Source organism: Myotis yumanensis, unplaced genomic scaffold (assembly GCF_028538775.1).
Source record: "Myotis yumanensis isolate MYYU_CA2020_CCGP unplaced genomic scaffold, mMyoYum1.0.hap1 SCAF_1, whole genome shotgun sequence".
NCBI classification, from domain to species: Eukaryota; Metazoa; Chordata; class Mammalia; order Chiroptera; family Vespertilionidae; genus Myotis; species Myotis yumanensis.
This window is the reverse complement of record NW_027223752.1, coordinates 9061453-9085188: the sequence shown is the minus strand read 5'-3', so window position 1 is coordinate 9085188 and position 23736 is coordinate 9061453. Positions and strand designations below refer to the sequence as shown.

The 23736-nt window shown below is 40.3% G+C and overlaps 1 protein-coding gene across 1 annotated transcript in view; it reads left to right on the top strand.

Moving 5' to 3' along the window:
- LOC139009254 (protein unc-79 homolog) overlaps positions 1-23736 on the top strand; it is a 224255-nt gene that overhangs the window by 60622 nt on the left and 139897 nt on the right. Inside the window, 3 exon segments of the mRNA XM_070413424.1 lie at positions 4370-4462; positions 10320-10375; positions 11221-11350. Coding sequence (XP_070269525.1) covers positions 4370-4462; positions 10320-10375; positions 11221-11350 — 279 coding nt within the window.

The following is a 23736-nucleotide window of genomic DNA, read 5'->3' as shown; positions in this document are numbered from 1 at the left end:
CAGGTGCACAATTCTACGACACATCATCTGAACACTGCATTGTATGTTCACCATCCCATGTCAAGTCTCCATCCATCACCATTTATTTCTCCTATGGCCCCCCTGACCTCCTCCGGCCCTCCCTCCCCCTGGCAAACAGCCACATTTGGCTATGGCTATCATATTGGATAGCACAGCTTTAGCATTTAAGCTCCAAAAGGACAAAGACTTGCCTGCTTTGTACATAGCTATGTCTTCAGGGCCTTAAACAATGCCTGGTACATAGGAAGCACTGAAAAAATACTTAAAAAAAAATCCTCACCCGAAAATATGAAGAGAGAGAGAGGGAGAGCAAGTGAGCGAGCGAGAGAGAGAAAAACATCGATTGGCTGGGATTGAACCTACAACCTACACATGTGCCCTGACCAGAAATTGAACCTGCATTCTTTTAGTGCACTGGACGATGCTCCAACAAACTGAGCTACCTGGCCAGTGCTTAAAATATTTCTTGACTGAAGAAGTGACTAGAGCATTTGCTATGAAGTCAGGTGATTTGGGCTATCTACACTAATAAAAGAGAAATATGTAAATTAACTGCCACTTCATGATGCCCATCAGCCAATTAGGAGTGAGTATGCAAATTAGCGGGACAAAGATGGCGGTGGCCACGGAGCCAGCCAGAGCGGGTGGGAGGCTTGGGTCGCCCCCGGCGACGGAGGAAGCCAAGCTTCCTGCCCGCCCTGGCTGGCCTCTGAAGGAGGGGCCTGTGGGTGGTGGCCACAGGGCCAGCCCGAGTACGCAGGAGTCTTGGGTCGCCAGGGGCAGCCCAAGCTTCCTGCCCACCCTAGCCCGTTGCTGAAGGAAGGACCTGCAAACGACCCTCAGCCCCTCACCCAGGCTGGCCATGCCACCATCGGGGTGAGGGTCCCCACTGGGGGGCATGGCCAGCCTGAAAACAGCCCTCAGCCCCTTACCCAGGCTGGCCACACCCCCATGGGGTGAGGGTCCCCTCTGGGGGACGTGGCCAGCCTGCAAACAGCATCAGTCCCTCACCCAGGCTGGCTAGGCCCCCCAGCGGGGACTCCCACCCTGCAGGGGGTGTGGCCAGCCTGAAAACAGCCCTCAGCCCCTTACCCAGGCTGGCCATGTCCCCCCAGCGGGGACCCTCACCCAATGGGGGTGTGACTGGCCTGCAAACTGCCCCAGCCCCTCGCCCAGGCCGCCCCACAATCTGAAGGGTCCCAGATTGGAGAGGGTGCAGGCTGGGCTGAGGGACACCACCCCCCACCGTGCACAAATTTTGTGCATCAGGCCTCTAGTAGTCCTAATAATTAAGTTGGTGTTCTCATGCAAATAATTTGATTTCTCTTTTATAAAATGGTTTTTCGTATACATTTTTTTTTTTTGCGAGAATCATATAAAAGCTGTACATGATAATATATTAGGAACTATGAAATGCAGGAACAGTTTAGGGAATTGTTATTGTTCATAAAGGGAGGGTGTGGTGGTGCTGGTTATTCTGATGATGGTGAGAGGATCAGGAAATGGGTCTAAAAACTTGATTATATTTCCCGAGCACAATATTATGTATAAAAATATTTTTATTTTGATTAATTTTCTTCCTTCCATTGTATGTAGCTGTGGCCTTTTGCACCCTCATGGGGACAAGCAACACATCTGTTTACATCATGCTTTTTAACAAGATTCAATAAATGATGTGTGCCTGTGCGTGTTTATTAAATTAGAATTGCGATGATTTTATTCAATCTGTTAGAAGGCTAAGGAATTGCAAGGCACCATCTGTTTATATAAGCATTGGAGCCAATTTCCTAGGGCTTGAGCCAAGGGAGCACTTTTGGCTTTGTGGTTGACCATGCTTGAGGGAGAGCATGGTTTTGTAGGGGTAGGAGGGACATCCAAAGGTCACTGATTCATTTGGGCTGTTCTATAAATATACTTCACCTAAATCATCGGAGGCACCTGGGCATCTCTCCCATTTTTAAAGGCCTCTAGGCATAGTGAGTCTCAGCCTCCCTTCATAGTAGTTTTCATTTTTTAGAAATGCATATTATTAAAAAGTTTGAGATGAATTTAAACAAAGGCGAACACCCTTGTCCCGAAAGGAATGGAATTATTTTTTGTTGAGATTTTCTTTTTCTTCCTTAAACAAAGGGCACAAGGGGCAAGCAATTATTCCTCCCACACCTGGATCCCTTACTACGTGTTTTCTGTTTTATTTCTCATCTCTCTAGCAGTACTTGTCAAAGGGAGGTCCAAGGTTCATTTGCATTAGAATCATTTGTTGTGCTGATTACATATGGCACTTCCCTGTTTCCAAACTGAGTTAGGCCCTCTGGATATGGGCTCCCAAATGCTGAATTTAAACAAACTCTCTGGCTCAAGTCTAAGAACAACTGCATCTTGTTCTTTAGGATTCTTCTCTAAGTCCTTTTTCTTTGATCAATCATATTTGATTAGTCAACTTTATCATCTAATAGCAATGAATTGATCTCCACATCTTTGTGTAATTATTAAACTTATTGGTATTGTATAGCCAAACTAATTTATTACCTGAATATCACCTACGTGGTGGGTTAGCAACAGTCCAGCTGCAACTGATGAATAAAAAGCAATCTCAAGTAAATAGAACTTAATTATAGACCTGTTTTATTTGTTTGTTCATTTGAGCACCATCTATTGTGGTGCTCAAAATCTTTTATGAAAAAAAAAGAATCATGGTAAATTTCTTTGTCTTCTTTACTTTATGACAAATCTTTTATTAGTGTTTTAATGTTACTTCTATGCATGTGCTTTTATTATAAGTTGTCTTGTTTTTGGCTGTAGGTGAGATATTATTTCTACATATTACACTTTAATATAGAATAAAGTAAAACAAAATAAAGCAGATTTTAAAGTTATCTGCTTTTTGTTGTTCATGTTCATGGTCTTGTCCATGATGTGTAGGAAATTGAGAATTGACTTTCTGAAGGTATTATACTCACTGTCCACTGTTCTAATCATGCTTTCATTTTTTAAAATTTTAAATATTTTTATTGATTTCAGAGAAGAAGGGAGAGGGAGAGAGAAACATCAATGATGAGAGAGAATCATTGATGGGCTGCCTCCTGCACTCTCCACACTGGGAATCGAGCCCGCAATCCAGGAATGCGCCCTAACTGGAATCGAACTGTGACCTCCAGGTTCATAAGTCCGACACACAACCACTGAGCTATGCCGGCCAGGCTAATCATGTTTTCTTGACAATTTTCCACACAAGCTCAAATATAAGGAGAGTTTTCTCCTGCTACAATTATCCCTGAGAAAAGAAATTCATTTTATATTTGAATCCTTATAAAGTTTCTTCTATTGTGGATCCTCCCTCAATTACTGTGTTTAGAATAGTAAAGTACTCGTTGGAGACAATATATTACCCTGAATGACTTCAATCAGTGCTAGTTTTGAATGTTTATTGGGGTTACCTGATACATTCTATTAAAAAAAGACACAGAAAGAAATTTAATATAGTTGGATATCATTGTAAACAAGCCACTTAAAGATGTCTTAAGTTATTACCTGGAGAACATGATTATGCAGCTATAAGATGAATTTTGAAGAAACCAACTTGCTTTGCGATTTCATGCTGTGGCACAGGATAAAATGTTCAGCAGTAGTGTTCACAGAATCAAATGTGCTTTATTTAAAACAACTCAGATGGATCTGAAGATGGTAAACTTTGGAAAACTAAAAAAGTGGTTCTCATGGTGATGAAGATGCTAATGGTTAAGTTATATGTGAAGGTTAGAAAATTTTTTAATGATGTGAGAATTGAAAAAAATTTTAATATACTATTTCTAAAAAAAGTACATGATTTAAATTTTGTGTAACTAAATTAATAAGGTACCCACTGTAAGTAGACTATTATTTTATCTGCATCTCTAAAAGTTAATGAATTCAATTTGGGTTCAGAAACCTTTTATCTTTACTTTCTTATTGGGATAGCCTTCAACATGCCTTTATACTTGAATATATGGAGAATTTTGTTTTTTCTTGCTTTTCCACCCAGATACAAACATCTTGGGAGCAGAGATCACATCTTAGTACAGCTCTGATAAGCCATTACATCACATTCTGGCAAAGTTCTTGCTCCTTGTGGATTCTCACTAAATGCTGGCTACCGATGATGACAACTGTAGCATTTGTATGCCAGGATCAAATTTGTAGTGTTATTTGTGCAAAATGTCCATTAATATAGTTGGGACTTTTACAGAAAAACTTTCTTCTCAGGTTTCATGCTCTATGCAAAAGTAGCAAGTGTGTATGTGTGTGTGTGTGTGTGTGTGTGTGTGTGTCTGTGTATGTATAGTATCTAATAAAAATATTTTTATTTCAGTGGGTTCCTCAAGGAGAGAAGGAGTTCCTGCCCATGTTAATCTCTCTGCATCATCCATGCTAATGATTGCAATGCAGTACACATCCAACCCAGGTAAGTGGAGATTTGGGTGGCTTGCCTAGTTCCAAAACCAATAATTAAACAAGAGATCAAACACACAGGCTAGAAATTCTCACATGAGAAGAACTTCGCTAGGTGGATAGACAAGTGAAGATGTGTTAGAAAACAGACTTCTGAGTTGAAATAAATTTCTCTTTCCCTTTCAATAAAATATATTGTTGCTATTAGTAGCAATCTTGCAAGAATGTTTGAGGACACAATTTTAGAACATTGTCTAGAAATAGATTAAATATAAATATGCATGAATAGTTGACTTAGAAATATAAAAATCACCTGCAATTCTAATAATTAAAGAAAATCATTTGTTAATTTGCTACTCTAATGTCACACAAGTATCCTAGAACATAAATCTTTTAGTACATTTCTGATTATTTCCTTAGAATACATTTATAAAAGAGGGATTAATTGGTTAAAGGACTTGAAAAAATTTCAGTAGTCTCACTAATTATATATGAAAGTATATGTAACCTGTCATTGAGTATTATAAAATTTGTATAGAGTTGGACAGATGGAAATAATATCTTGTTGCAATTTGTATTTATTTGATTACTAGTGATGTTGGACAGGTCTCATATGATTTACTCTGTTTGATTTCTGTTCATCTGTATAATTGCAGATGAACTTTGGGAAACTGACCTAAAAAGGGGCTGATGTTGGAGACACATGCTAAGATATAACAATTTTTATTTTTATTTGATGTTTATTTGGAAAGTGAATCAATTTGATAGCACAGTTTTCAACCTTCTACTTAATTACATAGTAAATTAACTACATCCTATATAATAAAAGCCCAGCGACCAAAATGGCGGAACAACCAGAATGACCAGAGACCAGAATGACCACAGCCCCTGAGTGAGTGGTTAGGGGCCATCAGGTGGGCAGGCAAGCAGTTAGGGGTGATCAGGGAGGTAGGCAGAGGCAGTTAGGAGTGATCAGGCAGGCAGAGGCGGTTAGGGGCGATCAGGCAGGCAGAATGCTTAGGGGTGATCAGGCAGGCAGAGTGCTTAGGGGTGATCAGGCAGGCAGAGGCGGTTAGAGGCAATCAGGCAGGCAGAGTGCTTAGGGGTGATCAGGCAGGCAGAGTGCTTAGGGGTGATCAGGCAGGCAGAGGCAGTTAGGGGCGATCAGGCAGGCAGGCAGGCAGGCAGGCAGAGTGCTTAGGGGTGATCAGGCAGGCAGGCAAGTGGTTAGGGGCAATCAGGCAAGCAGGCGAGTGGTTAAGGGTGATCAGAGAGACAGGCACGCAGTAAGGGGCCAGCAGTCCTGGATTGTGAGAGGGATGTCCAACTGCCGGTTTAGGCCTGATACGCTGTCGGACATCCCCTGAGGGGCCCCTGCTATTGAGAGGGTGCAGGCTGGGCTGAGGGACCCCCCCCCCATGCACGAATTTCATGCACCAGGCCTTTACTCTCTCTATATAAAAGCCTAAGCGACCAAACAACTGGTTGACTGGTCGCTATGACATGCACTGACCACCAGGGGGCAGTTTCTGCCCCCTGGTGGTCAGTGTGCTCCCATAGCCAACCTCCCATGGTCCCTACCCCCGCTGGCCAACATCCCATGGCCCTGATTGGCTGATCACCGGCCTGGTCGAGGGACCCCACCAACGCATGAATTTGTGCACTGGGCCTCTAGTAGTAAATAATAATGGAGTTTTTGACTCTGGATGATGAGGAAAACATTTTTTATTAAAAAACTTTAATGCTTCTAGTGTGGCTCATCATCCTTTAAATATGAAATCCTTTATGATTATTATATGAGTTTAATTAAAATATATTTATTTTGGGAGTTATATCTCATGACTCACCCTGTTTGGCTTAAAGTGCCCTCAAAATGTCATTTATATTATATACTAGAGGCCCGGTGCACAAAAATTTGTGCACTCGGGGGGGGGAAGAGGGGGGTCCCTCAGCCCGGCCTGTGCCCTCTCGCAGTCTGGGACCCCTCGGGAGATAACGACCTGCTGGCTTAGGCCTGCTCCTGGGTGGCAGAGGGCAGGCCCAATCCCTAGGTGCAGCCCCTGGTCGGGCTCAGAGCAAGGCTGACTGGGGAGTTGGGGCGCCGCGCCCTGTCATGCACAGAGCAGGGCGGATTGGGAGGTTGTGATGCCACCCTCAGTCATGCTCAGGGTAGGGCTGATTGGGGGGTTGGGGCACCGCCCCCTGTCACACTCAAGGCAGGGTCAATGGGGAGGTTGCGGCACCACCCCCTGTGATGCACAGAGCAGGGCCAATCAGGGGGTTGGGGCACTGCCCCCCCCCCCCCCCCCGCCCCGTCATGCACAGAGGAGGGCCCATCAGAGGGTTGCGGAGCTCCCCCCTCTCACGCACAGAGCAGGGCCCATCAGGGGGTTGGGGAGCTCCCCCGTCACGCACAGAGTAGGGCCGATAGGGGAGTTAGGGCACCGCCCCCTGTCACACACAGAGCAGGGTGGATCAGGGGGTTGGGGCGCCACCACTGTCACACTCAGGGCAGGGCCGATGGGGAGGTTATGGCTCTACCCCGTCACAGACAGAGCAGGGCCCGTGGCGGGGGGGGGTTGGGGCGCCACCCCCTGTCACACACAGAGCTGCAGGGCGATCAGGGGGTTTGGGCGCTGCACCCTGTCACGCTGATCCGGTGCCAGGAGACCTCTTGGCTCCGCTGATCCCGGTGCTGGGAGGCATATTACCCTTTTACTATATAGGATAGAGGCCTGGGGGCAGGCTGGTTTGCCCTGAAGGGTGTCCTGGATCAGGGTGGGGGTCCCCACTGGGGTGCCTGGCCAGCCTGGATGAGGGGATGATGGCTGTTTGCAGCTGGTCACACACCCTTCAGGGTGGGGGTCCCCACTGGGGTGCCTGGCCAGTCTGGGTGAGGGGCTGAGGGCTGCTTTCAGGCTGACTTAAGCTCCAACCACTCCTTTTTTTCTTTTTTTTTTTTTTCTTCTGGGCCAGCTTTAGCTCTGGCTCTAGCTCTGAGGCTTCCGCTGCTGGTTTGTTTCGGTTCTATAATCGAAACAATGTATAACTTCAGCTCTGAGATCCCAGCCGGCTATATTTGTTAGAATGTTTCAAACTGCCAGCTCAGAGGCCTGCAAGGCAGGCGGGGAACGTTGGAATCTGCAGTCCCTGGAGCAAGCAAGCCTCATGTTCGCTTCCAGCTGCCTGGCTGCCGGCCGCCATCTTGGCTGACAGTTAATTTGCATAAGGATACGCTGATTAGCCAATGGGAAGGGTAGCGGTCGTACGCCAATTACCATGTTTCTCTTTTATTAGTGTAGAGACTAGAGGCCTGGTACATGAAATTTGTGCATGGGGGAGGGTGTCCCTCAGCCCAGCCTGCACCCTCTCCAATCTGGGACCCCTCGGGGGATGTCTGACTGACGGTTTAGGCCCGATCCCACAGGCCAGTCGGACATCCCTCTCACAATCCGGAACTACTGGCTCCTAACCACTTGCCTGCCTGATTGCCCCTAACCACTCTGCCTGCCAGCCTAATAGCTCCCTAACCGCTCTCCTGCCAGCCTGATTGATGCCTAATTGCTCCCCTGCCAGCCCAATCACCCCCAACTGTCCTCCCCTGCCAGCCCGATCGCCTCCAGTTGCCCTCCCCTGCCGGTCCGATCGCCCCCAACTGCCTTACCCTGTGGGGCTGAAGGGACTGGGGGACTGAGGCTGGATGAGGCTGGATGCTGTGGGGACTGGGTGAGGCGGGGCTGAGGGCACTGGGGGACTCCGGTTGGATGAGGCGTGGCTGAGGGGACTGGGCACCGCCATCTTGTGGATGTGGGTGCCGCCATCTTGTGAGTGCATGACAGTCAATTAGCATATTCCCTCTATTGGCTGTGGGCGCCACTATCTTGTGAGGGCATGATGGTTAATTAGCATATTCCCTCTTTAGTAGATAGGATTGTGTTCTGGAAAAAATCCTCCATTTGGGATCTAGTTAATTAAAGTCTCATCATGAGGCTTTGGTCCTAATTTCTAAATTGCAAGGCAGTAAAGCAACGTGGGTAAAATCATGTGCTTTGAAGTTAGATGTATGTGGGTTCACATCTGAGCTCACCTGCAAATTGCCAGTTAGCTTAACCTTGAGCACCATCTTTAACCACCTTAAGACTAAGTTTCCTCATAAAATTCCTATAAAATGGGAGTAATTCCTCCTGCAGTGCCTTAAAATGCCATTGTGTGGATTTAATGAATTAAAGCATATGTAAAGTGCTTACTTAGCATAGTAATGGTCACATTGTAAATGCTCAGTAAATAGCAATAGGATTGTTACAATCTGCCATCTTCTTGGAGTTGAATGTTTCACAGGGAAACCACCTTGAACATATAGAATTACTTCTATTATTTCTAAGTCTGTATCTATCATATAGAACAGTGATGGCGAACCTTTTGAGCTCGGCGTGTCAGCATTTTGAAAAACCCTAACTTAACTCTGGTGCCGTGTCACATATAGAAATTTTTTGATATTGAAACCATAGTAAAACAAAGACTTATATTTTTGATATTTATTTTATATATTTAAATGCCATTTAACAAAGAAAAATCAACCAAAAAAATGAGTTCGCGTGTCACCTCTGACATGCATGTCATAGATTCGCCATCACTGATATAGAACTACTTCTGTTATTTCTAATTCTGTATCTTCATCCATTCATGGGGGAATGTTTATAGCCAAAAATTAATTCTATAGTAAGAAGTACATTTGGAACCCCAACCCAGTCTTTCAATGTGGGAAACGGTTAAGAAGTGAGGTGACATCCACCAGGAGGCACTCTGGGACCAAGTGGTAGGTCATCATCCTATTGTTTGAATTTTCCTTGGGGGAGACAGCAAGAGGCAGCTTGGTCCTTGTAGTCTTTATTCAACTAACAAGTTCTGTTGAGTAAATCCTCTGTACACAATTTTGTGCATTTAGGCATTGGGAAAACCATCAGAAATGTAAGATATGGTGCTGGCTTCATGGAGATTATATCTAGTTGGGAAGATTAGGCATATTCACATAAATCATTAATTTATAATATAAAGTAGTATGTGAAACATACAAAAATAAATACTGTAGATAGTATTAATTCATCAGAAATCAAGAACTTTATGAATTAAAAGGACTAGGAAAGGTTTCATGCCACTTAAAGTATGGGTCTTAAAATATGAATTGCTATAGTAAGTAGGGTCTTCTGGGAGGGGAAATAATAGGGTTGGAAGATGGATTAGGGAAGGTAAAAAGCAGCTATCTAACTAGGGCAACAGCCTCTTTCTTCCCTAAGTAAGCATAGGCAAATCAAAGAAGCTTGCTGCTGTGTAGCTTTTAAGCGTTCCTCAGGAGATGGAATTGGAAATCAAATGATAAGATTCCTGTTCTAATCCATCATTCTGCGACTTGCTGTCCTAACTTGGGCAAGGTAGGAAACTAAGTCTCAGTTTATTAGCTGCAACATGGTGGTTATGAGATAATACAAGTACAGCTCTTAGCACAATACCTGGCATAATGAATTCTCAGTCAATATGGCCTTTTGTTATGATCCTGTTCTGCTATTTTTCCCCTATGCAGTTCTTTATTACATTGATATGAGTTTGTGTTGTAAAGGTATGATTACTAGGGATTTTTCTTAATATTTCCTTTGTTGATAAGATGAATGAAATATAATTTCAAGGATCTTGGAATAAAACTTGATAAAGTCAAGGGCTTATATGATTTTTTGAAAAGTATGAATATATGGAAATAAGTAGTTTCTAATTTAGTGATTAGAGTGAAAGTCTTACTAGTATAGTTTATTAAATCTCAACCGATGTTTTATCTGGTACTTATATTTAATGTTCAAATTACATTTTCTTCCTTACAGTGTATCATTGTCAGTTATTGGAATGCCTCATGAAATATAAACATGAAGTCTGGAAAGTAAGTTTTGGGCCACATTTAACTCATAGCCACAAACTTAGTTTATATAATGTAGTAAAAATTGTTTGCATGTTAAAAGTATTTGTAGGTAAAATTTATTGATGTTTTATTATATTGATATGTCAGACCCTATAATTCTTTCCTTATTGGTTAATTAGCATTTAGAGAAAGAATGATCTTGAACAAGTAGCTTGACAGAAAAAGTAATTGGATATCTCTTCTTAGAATTTAGCAAATACTATATTATATGACAATTTTATTTAATTTGAAAAGTTGCTTAAGAACCTGTTTGCTTTCAAATAGATGTGAATTGTTGCAAAATGTGTTATATTTTAAAAATGTACTGTTTAGCAAACTGACTTATGTTGTTCTAAAATCTATCTTTAATATCATTCTGAGTAGAGAATTTGTTAAAAGATAATGTACATATGAACTCTGCCTGGGGGGTTTATTTATAGGACCAATAAGTAAATAATGAAAATAATGTTTTAAAATGATCTAAACTGATTGATGAGATTCCAGGGTAATTAACCACCTCAACCGCTCTATTAAAATGTTTACTGCACCCTAACCGGTTTGGCTCAGTGGATAGAGCATCGGCCTGCGGACTCAAGGGTCCCAGGTTCGATTCCGGTCAAGGGCATGTACCTTGGTTGCGGGCACATCCCCAGTAGGGGGCGTGCAAGAGGCAGCTGATCGATGTTTCTAACTCTCTATCCCTCTCCCCTCCTCTCTGTAAAAAAATCAATAAAATATATTTAAAAAAATGTTTCTGCTTTGGTACTGAGCTACCTTTATTTTTATTTGATTATACTAAGTCAAAATATTCTTCCTGTTTCCTTCAGGATCTTTTGTACGTGATCGCATATGGCCCCTCACAAGTGAAACCGCCAGCTGTGCAAATGCTGTTCCATTACTGGCCCAATTTAAAACCTCCTGGGGCAATAAGTGAATACAGGGGCTTGCAGTACACAGGTAAGAGTAGCCCTGTGATGCCCCATCTTTATTTCTCCTATGCCACATTTACCTCACCTACTTATATATTTTTTTTATCTTGCTGGATTATATTCATGTACCTTTAGACATTGTCATAAATCCTCTCTGAAACTAGGTGGTATAAAATAAATTAATTAAAATTAATTTCATGACACCAGAGTGTAAGTCTCAGTCTCATTTGCCACATGTAGTCTGTGGTCTTAACTACTACTGATGTTAATCACTGCAAAGATGTGAGGGGTAATGCTGCACATTTGCTCACCATGTAGCAAAACTCCAGGTGGCTAATTCTGTTCTGATGAGAAGATTTGGAGCATGTTCAACATTACCAGTTCATACGCTAAGTACCAATTAAATGACCTTGATAGCCTAGTTGGACAGGAAGAGTCAACAATTGCTGAATATTGGTGTCATTAATAACTGAGAAGTAAACATCAAATTTAAATATAAAGACATACCAGTATATTTATAAAAAACAAAAAAAACCAAACTAACCCAGGTCCTATGTTGTGGATTATGTTTATCTGTAATAATAAAAGCATAATATGCTAATTACAGCAGACAGCTGAACAACCTTCCAGACATCCTTTCGGATGTCATTCTGGACGAAGCTGCGGTGGCGGGGGCTGAGGCAGAGGCGTTAGGGGTGATCACACTGGCAGGCAAGCAGTTAGGGGAAATCAGGCAGGCAGGTAGAGTGGTTAGGGGCGATCAGGCAGGCAGGCAAGCGGTTAGAGGCGATCAGGCAGGCAGACGAGTGGTTAGGGGCGATCAGGCAGGCAGGTGAGTGGTTAGGGGCAATCAAGCAGGCAGGCAGAGGCGGTTAGGGGTGATCAGGCAGGCAGGCAAGTGGTTAGGGATGATGAGGCAGGCAGGCAGAGTGGTTAGGGGCAATCAGGCAGGCAGGCAGGCCAGCGGTTAGGAGCCAGCGGTCCCGGATTGTGAGAGGAATGTCCGACTGCCAGTTTAGGCCCGATTCCACAGGGATCGGGTCTAAATTGGCAGTTGGACATCCCCCGAGGGGTCCTGGATTGTGAGAAGCTGCCGCCTGGTCTGAGGGACAACCCTCCCTCCCCCTGTGCATGAATTTCATGCATCAGGTCTCTAGTATAATATACAATCAGAGAAGCAACCTATGGCTAATGGAGTTTCAGACACCCTTGACTACCTAATCCCTCCACTTAATTGTAGACATAGCTTTCTGAAAATGTCAGAGGTGGATGTTTTTGCAAAGTTAGCTTTTATTCAGGTTCTTGTGTACTGATGTTCTACACCCATTTTCTTGGCATCTCTTATCTTTCCTAAGGCCATTTGAGGTGGTTCAAAGGGGATTTAATTTAATTCTGTTCCTTATGTTCCTGATGAAAGCCAATTGTTAGTTATTAATACCTGTTTTGATGGTCCGTGCTGGGCTTATTCTAAACTTAGAACAAATAGTATTGGCTGTAGTGGTAACAATAATTTTAATTAAATCAATGAAGGTAGATAGTAATTTTTAAAAGAATGAAAATTGATATTATTGGTGTTTTATGTCATCTATAGTAGAGAATATTGAAGTATTGCTAACTGGATAATTTGAATATAAAAGCAAAAGTAGTTGGAATCATTAATAAAATAAAGGGTAAAATGACTGAAATATTTGATACCAACTCTTCTCAGTAGATCTCTGAGATTCATACATTTACAGGATGTATGAATGGGTAACCAGTATTAAATGAAATTTATTTATTTGTTAAATATTTAAAGAGTAACTCTAATGTGCCAGGCCCTGTATTTTCTGACACAAAACCAGATTTTATGGAACTTAATACAATCTAGACATGAAAACTCATTCATTTATTCATCAAATACTTAACGGGGTATCTACTATTAGCTGGGCATTATTCTAGGCATTGGTAATATGATGAAAACCATACTAAAATCACTAATACCTTGGTGTGTATGTTCCATTTGTGAGGGAAAGACCAGGAAACTACCTTATAGTGTGGTAAGTACTAAGGTAGAGCAAATACAGTTGGCCATTGAACAACACAGGAGTAGGGGTGCCAACCTCCCCACCCCTGCACAGTTGAAAATCTATGCATAACTTTTGACTCCCCTAAAACTTAACTATTAATAGCCTACTGTTAATGGGAAACCTTACATATTACAGTCATTTAACACATATTTTATATGTTATATGTATTATACACTGTATTCTTAAAATAAACTATAGAAAAGAAAATGTTAAGAAAATCATAAGGGAGAAAAAATACATCTCCAGTATTTATTGAAAAAAATCCGTGTGTAAGTGGACCCACTATTAATTGCCTACAATTTAAAGCTGGGTTGTTCAAGGGTCAACTGTACAGAGAGCTGTGGGAACATACAGGAGGGACCTCTGACCTCCCCCTGATAGTGGGCAAGTTTGAGGAAGGTTGGGTTGTCAAGAAAGGTTCTTTAGTGAGTGACATGTAAGCTGATACCTGAACGAGACGCACACGCTAGACATCATAATGGGAGTGAATCATTAATAGATAAAAAGTGAGATTGAGGCAGAAGGAACCTCATGGGTTCAGACTTGGAGGCCAAAGATAGCATGATCGTATTTTAGTTACTGGAAAAGTCGCTATGCAGCCAGACAGTGAAGGGACAGGAGGAGAGTAGCTAGGGGTAAGCAGAGAGCCTGGCAGGGCCTATGAAGGGGATTGGATTTCATCCTAATGGCCAAGGGAAACTACATCAGGTTTTAAATGGAGAAACCACATGATAAGATTGGCCTGTTCAGAGCATCCCAGAACCCCTGGGGAAGCTGACAGATGCTTCTGTTTCCCCGCTGACCACACCCTCTTGGAAGAGCCAGACAAACCTGTCTCCCCAGAATAGCTCAGCCTCTGCCAACTAGGATAAGAGTGGCTCTTTCTTCTTCTCTTGCCTCTCTGAACAGGAGTCTCTGTGTACAGGCATTCATTCTTCAGTCCAACCTTGTAATCACACCTCCACACACTTCCACTTTTTCGACAGTGTCATCGCTTGCCTGCTACCTGCCAGGCACTGTCCAAGGTCCTGGGGAAAGCAGCTCTCTTGGAATTCCCATTCTAGGGGATCATGGCCTTCTATGCATAAAACAAGAGATCATGGAAAAAATTAAGCATTCTGGTCTGTATATTACTATTTATCCAGCATTGTCTGCTTGTCAGACATTGTTCTAGCTGCTTATTATCTCATTTAATATTTTAGCATTCTCTTAATTGAACAAAAGTTAACCAAGACCAGATTAGGTTTTACAGACATTTTCTCAATTAATTTTCACAAAAATCTTGAGAGGCAGGTTCTCTTATTTCAATGTTACAGACAAGGAGTGGGGCACAGTTTAACGAACATTGCAAAATCCACACAAATAATAAGGAAACACTGCTTGAATTTGAACCTAGATTATCTTCATTGAACACTCATATTTTTTCAGACTAACAGTGTGATGTCACTTCTCTCAATTTAGTTCCTTAGTGAAACTTTAGCTGAAGCACTAGAAATTTTTTTGCAATGCCTGCTGCAGTAAAGGGTATCATCAGTATTTAGTATTGAAATATTCTTAACAATAAAAATTATATAGCCACAAAATTTTATGATGAAAACTAGAGGCCTGGTGCACGAAATTGTGTATGGGTGGGGTCTGGCTGGACCGCCCCAATGGAGGTGGGGAGGACGATCAGGGGTGGGGCCAACCAGGGGGAGGGGCCGTGGGAGGTTGCGGGGGCCAGTCAGGGCCCCGATTGGGCTGGCTGACCGCTGCAGTGCACGTCATAGCGATGTTCCGGTCGTTCTGGTCATTCCATTGTTCTGGTCGCGTGGCTTTTATATATATAGATTGTCTCCATGTAACTTTGAAATGCTTTCAGTAACTTTTGTATGTTTTCCCAGTAATTTATTTCCTCTTTAAAAATGTAAATTAAAAAATGCTTTTAGAAAAATTATAAGCCCTGGCTGGTTTGGCTCAGTGGTTAAGATAGCCAGCCTGTGCATTGAAAGGTTGCAGGTTCGATTCCTGGTCAAGGGAATGTACCTTGGTTGCAGGCTTGATCTCTGGCTAAGTAGGGGAGAGTGCAGGAGGCAACCAATTGATGTGTTTCTTTCACATCAATGTTTTTTTTATCTCTCTCTCTCTTTCTCTCTCTCTTCCCTCTCCCTTCTACTCTATCTAGAAGTAATGGAAAAATAGAAAAATTATAGAAATATGTAAGAAGGAAAAAAGTACTACCCAGAATTTTTATGTTTGGTATATTTGTTAGCATTTTGATATATTTCCTTCTTTTTTTTTGATGCACATTTAAAAATAATGTTGAGATCAGGTTGTATATAATTATACAAGATTCTTCCCCATTCTTTTATGATGAATTTTCAAATACAGAAGTTTAAAGAATAATACTATGAACACACACAGAACCACCTAGATTTAATAATTGCTAGTAGTTCACTGTAATTTAAACTATACATATATGTATACTAAAGGCCTGATGCACAAAATTCGTGCAAGAGTAGACCTTCGCTGCCCCAGCTGCCTCAGCCCTTGTAGCCCTGGCTTTATCTGGAAGTTCATCCAGACGGTCGTTCCACTGTTCCGCCGGTTGAATTTCATATTGTGTTTTTATTATTATAGATAAAGTTATTGTTTTTTAAGCATAGTAATATAGGAATGTTTACAACTCATATGAAGAAGATCAAATAGTGAGGATTTGGTAATCTATAGTGTTTGCCTCTTTTGAGTTTATTAGTATTTATCAATAATTAAAACTACTGCAATTATTTTGGTTATTAAATATGAGTCTTAAAGATGCCAAAATTACAGGTTTCTTGGCAATGAAAATCCCTGATTATGTTGTTCTGCACAATACTGCTTCTGTTGGGAAGAAATAAATTATTTGGCAATTTTCTTGTTATAGTGTCCCAATAAGTAAATAATTAAGCCTTTGTTAGCAAAGATCAGCACCAGTTATGGTGTAGTTTCCATCTGAACTATGGGATAAAAGATATGGGAAGATATATGCCCAGGGTAGAGACTGTTACAAACATAGATAGGGCATATAACTAACTAAAGATAGTACTACAAGGTTAAATTTTGGTTAAAGCTACCAAATTAGTAGAGTTGGATTCTTGAGTTGTATACAAGTACAAGAAGCTCTACCATCTTTTTATGTAATTACTTCTCGATTATTGAGTTTTTATTTATCTTTTTATTATCTTGATTTTATCTCCACAAAATCACAAAAATGTTTTAAACATTTTTACTGCATTATGCACACGTAGATAAACACACAAATTATGAATATCTGTGGAACATTCCTATCATGTTTACTGCCATGATTACCTCCTTCTGCTATCCCAAAGGTAAATCACTACTAACCTGACTTCCAACCCCCAAAATGACTTGCACCTAATTTGAATTTTTAATAAATGGAATCATACATTATTTATGTGTGTGTGTGTGTGTGTGTGTGTGTGTAGATTGTCCATGGGTTGAGCATAACTGTGCTTTGTTTATTTTTATTGCTATATATGCTACCAAATGAATGTACCACAGTTTATGTATCCATTTTACTATGGGTGGATATTTGGGTTGTTCCTACTTTCTGGCTGTTATAAATATGCTACTGTGAGCATCCTTCTAGACATCTTTTGGTGCACATGTGTACACATTCCTGTTAGATATATTACTAGGATGGAATTGCTGGGTTAGAGGTTATGCCTATATCCAATTTAATGGATATTGGCAAACAGTTTTCCAAAAGGGTTGTACTAATTTGTACTTCCATGAGAAGAGTATAAGAGTTCTTTTTGTCTATATTCCACACTTTGGGCAATTCTTTATTTTATTTATTTTTAAAATTTTAGCCATTTTCAAGGTATGTAGAAGTATCTAATTATGGTTATAATTTGCACTTTCCTGATTACTAATGCACAACTTTTAAATATATTTATTGGCCACTTCAGTACTTATATAATCTGTCAGTTATGTATGTTGCAAAAAAAATCTTTTGTTATTTTTTTTACTCACTAAATGATGAATTTAATTAACTCAAGTTTTCCTTCTTTTCTTTTTTATTGTTTAAAGTATTACAAATAGTAGTACATATGTCTCCTTTTTTTCCCCATTGACTTTCCCCCAGCCTCCCCTACCCCCCCGGCACATGACCTCACCCCCACCCCCACCCCCCAGTGTCTTGTGTCCATTGGTTATGCTTATATGCATGCATACAAATCCTTCAGTTGATCTCTTACCCTCTCCCCCCCCTCAAGTTTTCCTTCTTAATATAATCAAACTATCAATCTTTTTCTTTAAAGGACTTTTTATATCCTATCTAAGGAAATATTTCCTTACTCCAATTATGACAATATTCTTTGTTGTCATCAGAATACTTGTTTATTATATTTGAAATTTAGATGAATCCAGAATTAATTTTTCTGTATGGTGTGAGATAAATGTTAGTTTTTTCTCTTATGGATAGCCAATCGACTTAATATCATTTATTGAAAATGTTCTTTCCTTCCTGCTCTGTAGTACTATTTTTTTGGGGTCATATTTAACCATAGTTTTGTCTCTGGATTATTTATTTAGTTCAATAGATGTATTTTTCCTTTTCTCAATACCACAGTGTCTGAATTAATATAGCTTAATTATAAAATTTTATATCCTTCAGTGCAAGTCTTTTCACCTTGTTGTAATTGTTTTTCTTTTCCTTGTCTCCTGTGATTTCTCTTCTTTCTGTTCTTTCTCCTCTTCCTTCTTTTTCCTCCTTCATGGCTATACCCAGCTCTTTGCTAAGTTAAAGGTTTGTCAAGTTAAACACACATAAACATGTGCTGAAACAACTTTTTAATTGAAGTATTTAACCCATGCATGTAATGTAATTGCTGGTATATTTGATTAAAAATTCATTTTCTATTTGCTTTCCATTTCTCCTGCCTTTTATCTTCTTTTTGCTTCATTTGCATTGATTGAGTATATTTAAATATTCCATTTTTGCCTTAGTGAGCTATTCAGTCTTCTATATTCTTTTAGTCACTAGCCTAGAGATTATACTATACATTCTTGATTTATTAGTGTCTAGTATAAAATAGTATTTTTACTTTTTCCAGTAAGATGACAGAATATTTTAACTCCTTTTATCCTCTCCTGACTTCCATGCTATGCTTTTATGCTCTCTTTATTTTTCATAATTTTTTTTGAGTGGTGTATGATAGTGATCCAGTTTCATTCTTTTACATGTGAATATCCAATTATCACAGCACCATTTATTGTGAAGAGACTGTCTCTTCTCCATTGAGTGTTGTCTTGCTTCATTGTATAATATTAATTAAACATGTGTGCTTAGGTTTATTTCTGAGCTCTTGATTCTTTTTCATTGGTCTATTTGTCTGTTTTTATGCCAGTAGCATATTATTTTGATTATATAGCTTTACTAGAGGCCTGGCGCACGGACTCGTACACCAGTGGGGTCCCTCGGCCTGGCCTGCACCCTCTTGCAACTTGGGACCCCTCGAGGGATGTTGGAGAGCCGGTTTTGGCCCAATCCCTGCAGGCCAGGCTGAGGGACCCCACCAGTGCACAAATCCTGCACCAGGCCTCTAGTATACATATAAGATATTTGGTTAATCCAGGGGTCCTCAAACTACAGCCCGCGGGCCACATGCAAATACAAATATTGTATTTGTTCCCGTTTTGTTTTTTTACTTCAAAATAAGATATGTGCAGTGTGCATAGGAATTTGTTCATAGTTTTGTTTTTTTTTAAACTATAGTCCGGCCCTCCAATGGTCTGAGGGACAGTGAACTGGCCCCCTGTTTAAAAAGTTTGAGGGCCCTAACCGGTTTGGCTCAGTGGAAAGAGCATCGGCCTGCGGACTGAAAGGTCCCAGGTTCGATTCTGGTCAAGGGCATGTACCTTGGTTGCGGGCACATCCCCAGTAGGGAGTGTGCAGGAGGCAGCTGACCAATGTTTCTCTCTCATTGATGTTTCTAACTCTCTATCCCTCTCCCTTTCTCTCTTTTCTCTCTGTAAAAAATCAATAAAATATATTAAAAAAAAAAAAGTTTGAGGACCCCTGGGTTAATCTCTTCCCGCCCTCCCCCCTTCCTCCTTCCCTCTGAGATTCATCAGTCTGTTCCACGTTTCCATGCCTGTGCATTGAGCATCTGCCGCCTGGTGGTCATTGTATGTCATAGCTACTGGCCAGTCGGCTGGTCACTTAGGCTTTTATATATATAGGATAGTATAATTTGAAATCAAGGTTGTGATGCCTCCTGCTTTAGCCTTTTTTGAGATTTCTTTGTCTATTTGGGGTCTTTTGTGGTTCCAATTAATTTTTAGGAGTGTTTTTTTCTGCTTTTGTAAAGTTGCCATTGGACTCTTGATAGGGATTGTATTGAATCTATAGATGGTTTTTGGTAGTATTGATACTTTAACTGTATTAATTTTTTCTAATCTATGAACATGGGATATCTTTTCATTTATTTTTGTGTTCTTCAATTTCTTTCATAAATGTCTTATAGTTTTCAGAGTAGATATCTTTCATCTCCTTGATTAAATTTACTTCTAAATATTTTATTGTTTTTGATGCTATTGTAAATGGGGTTGATTTCTCTGTTTCTTTTTTAAAATATTCATTGTTAGCATATAGAAATGCTAACGATTTTTGTGTGTCCATTTTGTATCCCACAACTTTACTGAATTCATTGATTAGATCTAACAGTTTTTTGGTTGTGTCTTTATAGGATGTTCTGTATATAAAATCATGTCATCTGCAAATAGAGACAATTTTACTTCTTTTTTTTCTGATTCTGATACCTTTTATTTCTTTATCTTGCTTGATTGTTCTAGCTAGGACTTCAGTGTTATGCTGAGTACAAGTGGTGAGAAAGAGCATCTTTATCTTATTCCTGGTCTCAGAGAAAAAGCTCTCAACCTTTCACCATTATGTATGAGGTTAGCTGTGGCCTTGCCATATATGGTCTTTATTATATTGAGATATGTTTCTTCTGTGCCTAGTTTATTAAGCATTTTTTACCATAAATGGCTGTTGAATTTTGTAAAAATCTTTTCCTGTGTCTACTGAAATAACCATATGATTCCTTTCTTTTATTCTATTAATGTGATGTATCACATTGATTTACCTAGTCCTTGCAACTTAGGAGTAAATCCCACTGATCATTGTGAATGATCCATTTAATGTGCTGCTGAATTTAGTTTACCAGTGTTTGATTGAGTTTCTTTGCATCTATTTTCATCCCCTGAATATATTGACCTGTAGTTTTCTTTTCTAGTAGTGTCCTATATTGGTTTCAATATCAGGATAATGCTGGCCTTGTACCATAAATTTGGGAGTGTTCCCTCCTCCAGTGTTTTGGAAGGGTTTGAGAAGATTGGTGTTAATTCTTAAAAAATGTTTGGTAAAATCCACCAGTGGAGTATTCTGCTCCTGGGCTTTTCTTCATTGGGAGATTTTTAATTTTGGATTTAATCTCCTTACTAGTAATTAATCTATTCAGAATTTCTATTTCTTCCTGATTCAGTCTTGGTAAGTTGTATGTTTCTAAGAAATTTTCCATTTCTTTTAGGTTGTCTAGTTTGTTGGCATATGGTTGTTCATAATAGTCTCTTACAAGCCTTTGTATTTCTGTGGTATCAGTTGTAATGTCCCCATTTTTATTTCTAAATTTGTTGATTTGGGTCTTTTCTATTTTTTCCCTTGGTTAGTCTAGCTAAGGGTTTGTCAATTTTGTTTATCTTTTCAATGAACCATTAGTTTGGTTATATTTTCTATTATTTTTTGTTCTTGATTTTATTTATTTCTGCTCTAATCTTTGTTATTCCTTTCTTCTGCCAACTTTGAGCTCAGTTTATTCTTTTAGTTTCTTAAGGCATAGAGTTCAGTTGTTTATTTGGGATTTTTCTTGCTTGTTAATATAATCATTTATTGCCATGAACATCCCTCTTAGGACTGCGTTTGCTGTCCTATAATTTCTGGTATGTTTCCATATTTGTTTGTTTCAAGAAAGTTTTATTTCCTTTTTTTTCTTCTTTGATCCATTGGTTGCTTATGAGAGTGTTGTTTAATTTCTACATGTTTGTGAATTTTTCAGTTTTTCTCTTATTACTGATTTTTAGTTTCATGCTGTTGTGGTCAGAGAAGATATTTGATATGATTTCAGTCTTTTTGAATTTGCTAAGACTTGTTTTGTGGCTTAATGTTATGGTCTATCTTAGAAAATGTTCCATGTGTACATGAGAAGAATATGTACTCTACTGTCATTAGATAGAATGTTTTATATGTGTCTGTTAGGCCCATTTGATCTATAGCAGCAGTTTTCAACCTTTTTCATCTCATGGCACACAGAAACTAATTACTAAAATTCTGCAGCACACCATAAAACATATTATATTTTTTGCTAGTGTGACCAAAAATAGGTGTAATTTTGATTCATTCGCACTAGATGGCTATTGTTGTATTGGCTGTGTCACTTTTTTATTTAACAATCTAAGGAAAAAGAGGTCAGTGCCCCTGACTAAATGATCAGATATTGCATGTTTTAAATATTTTTGCAGCACACTGGTTGAAAATCACTAATCTATAGTGTTCAAATTCTGTTTCCTTATTTATTTATTTTTAATTTTTTATTCATGTTTAGTGAGAGAGGAAGGGAGAGGTAGAGAGAAAGGGAAACATTGATGTGAGAGCAGAGCATCAGTCAGCTGCCTCCTGCATGCTCCCTACCGGAATTGAACCAGCAACCTTTTGGTGCACAGGAGAATGCCCAACTAACTGAGCCACACTAGCCAGGGCTTTCTGTTTTCTTATTGATTTTCTGTCTGGGTGATTTATCCATTGTTTTTATTTTTCAGCAGCTTTACTATGATATATTTAGTTATGATATTTTTTACTTGTCTTCTTGGGGTTTCATAGGACTTCTCAATTTAATGTCTCGTCAGTTTTAGAAAATTGTCAAGGATTATCTCTCTTTTGTTAGTGATAACAGTACTTTATTAAGGCATATTTTATATATAGTAAGACACACAAGTATCAAGTACATGGCTGAATCCGTTTTGACAAGTGTATAATGCTCATTTAATTATTACCCAGATAAAGACAATAGAATGTTTCCATCACCCTGGAAACTAATAGCATACCCTTTTCCAATTAATGCCCTCCCTTCCACCCTGAAGGAGTCACTACTGTTTCTATATAATTCATATACAGTAATTCCCCCTTTATGCCATTTCACCTTCCAGGGTTTTAAATACCTTTAGGCAACCATAGTCTGAAAATATTAAATGGGAAAATTTCAGAAATAAACAATTTGTAGGTTTTAAATTGTGTGCCATTCTGAGTAGTGTGATGAAATCTTGTGCTGTCTTGCTCCATCCCACCCAGGATGTGAATCATTCCTTTGTTTAGCATATCCACACTGTATACACTACATGCACATGTCACTTAGTAGCCATCTGTGCTATCGCATCAACTGTAGTGCTATCATAATGCTTGTGTTCAAGTAACCCTTACTTTACTTCATAATGCCACATTTACATAACTTTTATTATAGTACACTAGAGGCCCGGTGCACGAAATTTGTGCACTTGGGGTGGGGGTGGGGAGAGGGTCCCTCAGCCTGGCCTGTGCCCTTTAGCAGTCCGGGAGCCCTCAGGGGATGTCTGACTGATGGCTTAGGCCCGCTCCCTGTGGCCCGCTCCCTAAGCTGTCAGTCAGACATCTTTAGCACTGAGGGGGAGCAGGAGAGGCTCCTGCCACTGCTGCTGCGCTCACCAGCCGTCAGCCCAGCTGTGGCTGAGTGGTGCTCCCCCTGTTGGAGTGCACTGACCACCAGAGGGAAGCTCCTGTGTTGAGCATCTGCCCCCTGGTGGTCAGTATGAGTCATAGCGACTGGTTGTTCCTCCATTCGGTTGATTTGCATATTACCCTTTTATTATATAGGATTGTTATAATTGTCTTATTGTATTATTAGTTACTAGAGGCCCAGTGCACAAAATTTGTCCCCATGGGGAGCGGGCCTAAGCTGACAATTGGACATCCTTAGCGCTTCTGTGGAGGCAAGAGAGGCTCCCGTCATTGTCGCTGCTCTTGCCAGCCATGAGCCCAGCTTCTGGCTGAGTGGTACGCGCCCCATGCCCCCTGCACTGACTACCAGGGGGCAGCTCCTGCATTGAACGTCTGGCCCCTGGTGGTCAGTGAACATCATAGCGACCATTCCGCTGTTCAGTCGATTTGCATATTAGCCTTTTATTATATAGGATTGTTAATTTTTTGCTTTGCCTAATTCATAAATTAACCTTTATCATAAGTATGTGTGTATAGAAAAAAATAGTATATGTAGGG